At 47.2% G+C, this 8,435-nt stretch overlaps 1 protein-coding gene across 1 annotated transcript; it reads right to left on the reverse strand.

Moving 5' to 3' along the window:
• Positions 1-6: 6 nt before the first annotated feature.
• ADPRH (ADP-ribosylarginine hydrolase) lies at positions 7-8,093 on the reverse strand (the record flags this gene model as incomplete). The annotated part of the gene is made up of 3 exons (XM_009323909.1): positions 7,753-8,093; positions 929-1,289; positions 7-169 (listed from the first exon to the last, which is right to left on the reverse strand). Coding segments are annotated over exons 1-3 (837 nt in total), but the record flags the coding sequence as incomplete, so codon positions are not given.
• Between the last annotated feature and the right edge of the window lie 342 nt (positions 8,094-8,435).

The raw sequence follows: 8,435 nt of genomic DNA on the forward strand, positions 1-8,435 counted from the left end.
CATGGGGGCGTCGTGCCCGCTGCTGCCCCCCCAGCCGTCGTAGCTGAGGGAGGTGTAGAACGAGTCTCTCTCTTCCACGCCGTACTTGGGGGGGAAGGTGGGCGGCGAGACCCTGTCTGATATGCCTCTCTCTGCCAGGTATTTTTCCCATTGCTCTTCGAAGTAATGCCTGCAAAACAGGAGACAAGATGGAGGGGCTGTAAGAGACGTCCCACAGCAGAAGCGTATACCCGAGCTCCCCGCAGGCGCTCTGGGCGCCAGCTGTAAACGTGCCACATCCAGAGCCTGGAGCGACAGCTCACAAAATGGTAGGTGTCCCCCGTTTGTCAAACTAGGGACATGATTTACGGTTAAGAGGCACAAGGACATGTTTCAGTGAGTTAGATTTCCCCCCTCTCCAGCCACATGGGAGAAGGCAGCCCAGCACCTGCTGCTGTCGCGCTGCACAGGATTCAAAGGCTCAGAGTGAGAACTGAGTCATCCTCCCAAATTCAGAGTACCTCTACCCCTGTCTGTGCATGCCCCTGCGCGCAGAGCCACACTGAATCTGCAGCCAGATTTGGTTATAACTTTCAAACTGAGCTCAGCCCTAAGCCTGGCGCTGTTCCCCAGCCTTGCTTCCCATCTTTCATCAGATCACGGTTGCTTGAGATGACAAGTCTAGCTACCTCATACTGGATCAAAAAAATGTCACAACTACATGACCCAAACACAATCTGACCTTTTTATTTTAAATAAGTTAGAGGCATTTTTCCCCTGGGGGACTTCAGAGACTTTCTGAATCGATTTGATCCCACGGCAGGCATGTGCTGCTCTAGGAGTTTACCATAATGTGATTACTGAATCTTAAGTATAAACAGAGCTCGCCCTCTCGTACGTGAGGTTTATTTTAATTTTAGCAAAACCCAGTGCTGGGAGTGCAGCTCACCACTGCCCCATGTTCTCCTCCACGAAGAAGCCGGTGTCCCGCACGTAGGCTTTCGCCCGCGGCAGCACCTCCAGCAGCCCCTTCCCCCAGGCTGGGGGGGGCACCCCATTCACCGCGAAAGCCGTGAAGAGGGCCGAAGCCAGGGACCCCAAGTAGCCAGTGGGGTGGTGGTGGGTCATTCGGCCGCTCTCGATGCTGACTTGCACCAGGGTGTCCAGCTCAGCGGGGCGGTGGAAACGCAGCCCGATGCACATGGAGCGCATGGCGGCCCCGCAGCCCCCTGCCTGGGGGCTGAACGGGATCCTCCAGCCGTCCGGCCGCCCTGGATCCAGCTTCAGCACATTTTCCTTACACGTGGCACCTGGACAGGAGCAGCAGAGCCCGAGAGAGAAAGAAGGGAAAGAAAAGAAAGAAACAGAAACACGCATCAATAGGCGACAGGGTCACATAGCTCGGGAACCGAGGGAAGACAGACAGGGTAGCAGGGAAGGAAGCCTTACTCTCTGTAAGGGATTCGGGCTTCCCTGTAAAAGCATCAGTTGTCTGCTCACATACGCTTCTTGCCTTAAATTGCCGGTGCATCCTGCATATTCCTAAGCAGACCTGATAATTCCTGTTTGTGAAAATAATTAAAAAGTCTAGAGGAGTAAAAAACATGCCGCTGCTGATTTATGTAATTTACACTGTTTATATTTACATTTCATGTTATTTATTAAATAACTTATCTATAAAACATATATATATTAGGTATATTATGTACACATATATCTAGATATCTAGATAGACATATATAAATATAAAAGAAGTTTGGAGGGCCATCAGATCACATCAATCCCTGATCCAAGGCATGCCTAAGTACCTCTGCGTTTTTTCCTGACAGTTGCTTAGCCTCTTTACAGGACCCTTTAAAGACAGTGACCCCACATGCCCCCCAGGAATCTTTCCCATTGCCCCGCTGATACAAAATGTTTTCCAGATCTCCCTCTAGCAGTTTAAGTTTGTCAGAAAGCGATGAATGTAGTATCTCCCTCACCACAACATGGTCTGAGCAACTGGCTTTACTGTACTCCTCTTCAAGAAGCTGCAGAACAACTGTACTAGGTCAGACCAAAGGTTTGTCCAGCCCACTAGCTCGCCTCCAAACACAGCCACTAACAGGTAACTGCGGAAACACTATAAAAAATGAGGCAAGTACAATGTTTCCCCAAGAAGACCCGTCTGGCTTCCAGCAGACAGAGGAGCACAGCCTGCTTGAGTCAGAAGATGGATCCAAAATGCTGCGCTCAGTAACCCCCAGTGGACCTAGCCACCATGAACTGGTCTCCTTAGCTTGAACCCATGCATGCCTTCAGACTCCTTTAACATCCCATGGTAACCAGAGCCACGATTTTGTTATGCAAAGCATTTCCTTTTGTTTTAAACTGACATTTGACAATTTCCTTAAATTCCCCTCTAATTCTTACCTTACAAGAAATAACGACTTTTCATGCTCCACGCTATTCAAGACTGTATATATTTTGTCCCTCTTCCCCAGTTTTCGCCTGCTCCGAGCTGACACCCTAGTCCAGTTTTGCCTCTCTTCTGGTGGGAAGCCACACCGTAACTCCTCCTCGCCCACCTCCATCTCTTTCATAGTTCTGCTATTTACTTTTTAAAGAAATGACTCTGCTTCTTCCAGTGCTGCTGCTTCAGAAACTCACTTGTTAGTCCAGCACATTCATAGGATAAAGCCATCTGCACAAACACATCCAAATTTCAGAGCCCAGCCAGCTTCCCTAGCCAAGACTGTAAAAAAAGCCCAAATGCACATGTGCAAGGAAGCAGAAACCAGTTTGAAACAGTAAATTGTCTTTGATTCTCTTCTACCTTGCCTTTTTCTTCTAGTCTTCTCTTCTGGACAAATCTTAAATACTTTTTTCCCAGCAGAAAGGTAAATCAAGGGCAGGTTTCAAGCAGCTTCATTCAAGTTTCAATGTGTTGGACAACGGCAAAAGTGGACTCAAAAGACTAGTCTTCTCCTAACCACAGCGTGCCTAGTCCTCTCTCAGACACACAGGGTAACAGCAGCAGTTGACATGCTTATGCACCCAAAATTAGACCGTTGCTCCGACACTTTGCTGCCTAACCGGGACAGTAGCTGATAAACTTGCAGGTGCTCTGTTACTCTGAAAGTCAAACTAAGTAGAACAGAGTAGCAAGGAAGAAGCCTGGTCTAGAAATTTCACATAACTCTACAATTCAATTACCTTTGGTGCATTTCGATCACCATGATCGGGGAGCTTGCTGTTCACAGCTAGGTACTGCACCAAGTACTCTGCAGAGCTGTTCACTTCTGCACTTTCATGTATACGCTTGGCAGTAGGATGTGGTACGTGGCAGTCTGTTTTACCTGCACACGGCATTTACAGCACCCTTGTAACCGAAATACCTCCACATCCAAGCACAGCTTTAAGATTGGCTTCTGGACATGTGCTAAAAATAAATAACGGCTGGCTGCTGTCAGGAATAAGGTCACGTGGATCCTTTTCTAGTTCTGGTCTAAGTGTCTTTAGCGTCTTTCTTTTCCGACAGTGTTGTTACATTATAGGCTTACTAGATCAGTGCAGGATACAGCCCTGCACAGTGTGAATGGGTGGACCAGCTCCCCGTGAATGGTTGTCTCAAACTGAGAAAGCAGCTCGGTCCTGTGGCTGGCGGGCTGTTCGCCCCGCAAGCCTGTCAGCTGAAATCGACTTTGAGAATGGAAATGGCCTATGCAAGTCTCCCCCATAGGAAGCAACGGGTTGCCGATCAGCGCAGCCCACGTCAGGCCACTTTAGCTCTTGTGAATTCCCCGCAGCGTGACCCAGGCATGAACCAGACCTGCTGTTTCACCAGCCTCATCCGTGCCTGCTCTGCCAGCACACGAGCCTCTCGCGACACGCCACCGTCACACCCTTCCCAGGAGATGAGACCTGCTGGTTTTGCAGTGCCACATGGCCAGCCAAGCCCTGCGTCAGTCCAGAGGTGTCTTACACATCCTTCTTCCCGGTGATTTACAGAGTGAAAATTGCGGGGCCGTGTTCCTCTGCTGGAAGAAGCAGGAGGCAGAGCGTTTGGTGTGAGTAGCACGGGGCTCTGCTGGGACCGATTGCCACCAACCTCTTAACTGAACTGCCTGGGAGCTTGTTTTTGTGATGTCTCAAAGTGGGAACGTGTCCAGGCCTCTCAATCTGCTTTTCATGTAGTTTATTAATTCAGTGCTGGCTGCTATGCATCAAAATCGTTAAGAGGAATATCAGTATAATTTCCAACTTTATGATGATTAACAGAAAATTGAGGCATTTTTTCAAAAATCTGACTGTACTAAGCATTGCACTTACGACCTATAATAGGGGATTAAAAAGAACCTGTCAAACAAAGCCACGTTTTTAAAAAGCTGTGCCGACTACCCTATTTGTATGATCCTGGTAAAACAGACCTTCTACCAGGAAGACAAGGGGAAGGGGAGAGAGCAAAGGGCCTAGGGTAGCTTAAAATCAAAATCTGCACGACACAAGCAAAACGAACTCTGTAATCTCGCTGGAACTGTGAGAAAGACATTTATTTCTTCAGGACACGTTTGGGCAGGTTGAGAGCAGGCAACTCGGTCCTTGATAAAACCTGAGATTGTTCTTCCATTAACTGTGGTCAAAAGAAAATGAGGAAGATGACAAGGTTTAAACTCTAAGGAAAGACTGGCTATTTTGCAATAACAATTTACTTGTTGTAAACAGCTTTAAACACAGCTTTAAACCTGTGCGTATTACTTTAGGAGATGACTACTGATAACCTGCAAATGAAAAAAAATTGTGTAAAACAAACCAGCATATGACAGCTAAGACTCTTGTGATTTATGAAGCATTACAAGTATTATCCTCATGCTTTTAAACAGTTAAAATATTAAAACATTTAAAAGCTGATTTAGGAAGACTAAGCTGAAATCACGTTGGCGGGCCTTTTTTTAAAAATAGGTTTAGAAAAAAAATGCTCTAGGAGTTTTTGAATCAGGAAATTATGTTTTGGAAATCCACCAAATCCTTAGGGATTAGGGATCGTTTGTACTAACAATAGGAAACTAAAAGTAACCTGAGGAGGGTACTGGTCCAAGAAGAAATACAAGCAAAAAGTGTGTGAAGAAAGCCAACTTGAAAAAGCTTCAAGTACAACTGGACGCTATTTCTGGAAAAGGCTTCCATTCAAATTATATAGACTTTTCATGAGCACGGATAATAGCAGTTGTTTGGATCTGTCAATACACATTAAAGAGGTGAGTTAAAACAACCACACAGTTGTAAATAATTCCATAGGAAGTGGATTTGGACCGAAAGACACCGAGTGACAGGCAACAGTTTTGAAGCAGAAAGTTTCCTGGAGAGCTGTGGAGGCAGGTGTAGTTGCACCGTGAAAAAAGAAAGATGGCCATGCTCGTGCCGCTTAATTCACTGGCTTCGTTATCCGTGAAGAACAATGAATTTGGGGCTGCGGCACATCACAAAGAGCAATAATGCATGTAGGGATTAACTTGCCATTGAATTAAGACATTGAGTTCTCTCCTGGGGCTGCATACTTGAGGGACCCTGCCGTTGCCCTCTGGTGACTCATAACATTGTGGGAATCCCTTTGTTACTACGGGTTTTCATTTTCGGGTCTAGTCTCCCTTGTGTGGGCAGGCAATGTGACTTTCCCCCACTGTTCTGGGGGAATCTCTTCTCTGTTGGGTGACAGTTGCAGCAGCAACTTTCCACCCTCAGCCTTAAGGGCTGCAATTCCCCGGTGAGTACTTACTTTGGCCAGAACAGCATCACCTTGGGTTACGTTCTCATTTTAAATCCATTTACTCTGAACTGCCGAAAGAAGTTATTGACATGCGACTTCTATCATTAGGTTTTATCAATACGGCATGGAGACTCCAGACTGCAGACAGCTTTTCAGGATATGGATTAGGTATTCCCTTTGCTGGTACGTCAGTGGGCATTAAACTGTTAAGTATCAGGATTTAAGCTCTCAGAGCGGAGCACCTTTCCTGTGGCTGCAGCAGGAGCACTCCAGAACACTGTTGCAAGAACATTCCCACAGACTTCCATTTTTTTCCACGTTCCTTTCCCCACTTCCCCCAAAATTTTACGAGGTTAAGTGTCCGTGGACCCACTAAAGAAGTTGCATTTCTTTGTTTAGCTAGATAACCTGACCTTTCCTTGTCACGCCGATTAGTGTCCGTAGCAAATTTACTTTTAAATCCTTCACTTCGAATGGGAGCTGCTTTTGGGCATACTGCAGCTCAGCTCCTCACAGAAGGACTACAGCAGGTGTGCTATTATGCTTAGCTATTAATTACCAACATTTAAATTTTAGGTTCTTCTCCTTTTCATCTCAGGTTTTAGCCACCAAGCTTAGATAGCTGAGGCAAAAATAGCTTCCAGGTGCTGTCTCACTGCCAGGGTTAGTCCACCTTGGCAGACCCCATCAGCTGGGGGAGCTACAGGATGCTCCTTTGCCAAAACAGCAGCGAGTCTCTCGGAAGTTTAACCTGCCGACTCCTGCTACCCTGGCAAGCATCGTTACCCCTTCCTAAATATTTTATTAATTAGGCTACTCCAACAACTGAGACTATCTGCGTCAAAGAATACTGATAGTTTAGCTCTTTACATGGGGGTAGGGTAAGCAGAATAAATTCCTGCTCGAGTTTCCAACCTGTTTTACCTTGGAAATGCACAGCTCTGTCACACTATGCTCAGTGACCCTAAGAGAGCAATGCAGGATTTGGCCTTTCCCATGTTTAATGTCGAGCCAGAACATTCTTGATATATTCTGGCCACTCCAAATAGGCAGGTCTAGGCAATTTCTTTTCGAAGTATAAACTTTGCATAGGATTGCTGAACTTGGGCGTTTCCTGGATACTTCACGCTGCCTGCACTAGTCAAATTAGAGGCCCAGCCTCCGTAGCTCCAATTTAAGTTTAATACAAGCATCCAGAAGAGGCTGGGCCATGAGCGCAGGGACAGACGGGGTCCTTGGGGAAGAGTTGGGTCAGCAGGCCTGGGTGAACGAGGAACTACAGGAATACGTTGGATACGGTTTGGCTACTGCAGCCTGTGAAGGGGCCCTTCCTGAACACTGCCACGCACTGCCAGTCCCTGCTGCCTGTGACCCAAACTCAGCGCCGTTGTGTCTATGCAGAGAAAAGAGAGATGATGGAAGTACAGGGTTCAGAAAAGACAATTGGGGCCTGACTGTCCTCGCACAGAAAGTAGACACGCGGGGCTAGCCAAAAGTAGACTTTGGGTTTAATAAACTTAAATTATTCCAAGCAAGGATCTTTGTGCCTTTAAATATATTTTATGTGTAATTTATTGCATTTATTACGAGAAGTTCTATATTAATTCTCTGTTTACATGTGTTGCTTTAACACATCATCTCAGGTGCACATTATACATGGTTAAATTTGCATTTTTCACCCATTGAGTGTATGAAAAGACACATCCCCAGCGCAAAAGCCAGCACCCTTCCCCTGAGTTCAAGGCAAACACGCCTGTAAGAACGTTTTGTAAACGTGGGCAAAACAGTAGCTTTTTCACCTAGTTCAGAGAAGCCTAAACCACTTCAGCTTGCCTTATTCTATTCTCTTTAGTTCATCCTCAAACAGGTACCGAGCGTGGAAAACTTTTGCCTTTACGTGAAATACGATTAACGCTATAAACAGCCAAAAGCAGAGCCAGGGCCAGCCTCAGCTCCAAGCTGTGCAGGAAAGGGAGAGACGTTAGCGAGAGGACAGCCCTGCCCAGACAGCATTACAGAGGTGTTACCTGGAGCTCTGTCCTTCATGTCATTCATGCACTCCTTGTAGTTCTTTGCAATCAGGGAATAGAGATGCTCTAAACTTGGGTTTTTCCCGGCAGCCACCAGGGCTTCGGCCGTGGCCAAGTGCATCACCGTATCATCGCTGACTTTCCAGCCTCGGATGCTGAGGTTGCCGAGTCCCCCCATCTCCGCCAGCTCCTTGTGGATAGCTGGGCCACTCTGCAGGAACTCCCATTTCCCATTGTAATAGCCCAACGTGTCACCAACTGCACTCAGCACCATCGACGCCACATAGTTTTCCATCACCTTAGGACACATTTTTTGCCCCAGGACTGCCTCAATGCAGAAAACACTATGAAAAAGAAGAGAGGGAGATTGAAAATACAATCTTTCCCAGTTCAGTGCAAGCCTCTACTGCTAAGCTCCAGCAGGCTGGATACCCAGCCTAGCACCTGCGTCTCCCTCAGAGGATATATTCCTTCAAACACGTGCTTCCCCGCAGACCTCCGGCCGCCTGCACCCACCAGTAAGCGCATAGCAGCTCCCGGGCAGCCCAGCCCTGGGCCAGGGCAGCCGGCCATGTCCTCCCAGGGCGGCGGCAGCAGCCCAGGATGATGCTGCATGTCGTAGCTGGGTCAAACACCGAAAAGCAAAGGCAGGACTGCAGGAATGTGTGCAGGTTATGCGA

Source organism: Pygoscelis adeliae, unplaced genomic scaffold (assembly GCF_000699105.1).
Source record: "Pygoscelis adeliae isolate BGI_AS28 unplaced genomic scaffold, ASM69910v1 Scaffold124, whole genome shotgun sequence".
NCBI lineage: Eukaryota > Metazoa > Chordata > Aves > Sphenisciformes > Spheniscidae > Pygoscelis > Pygoscelis adeliae.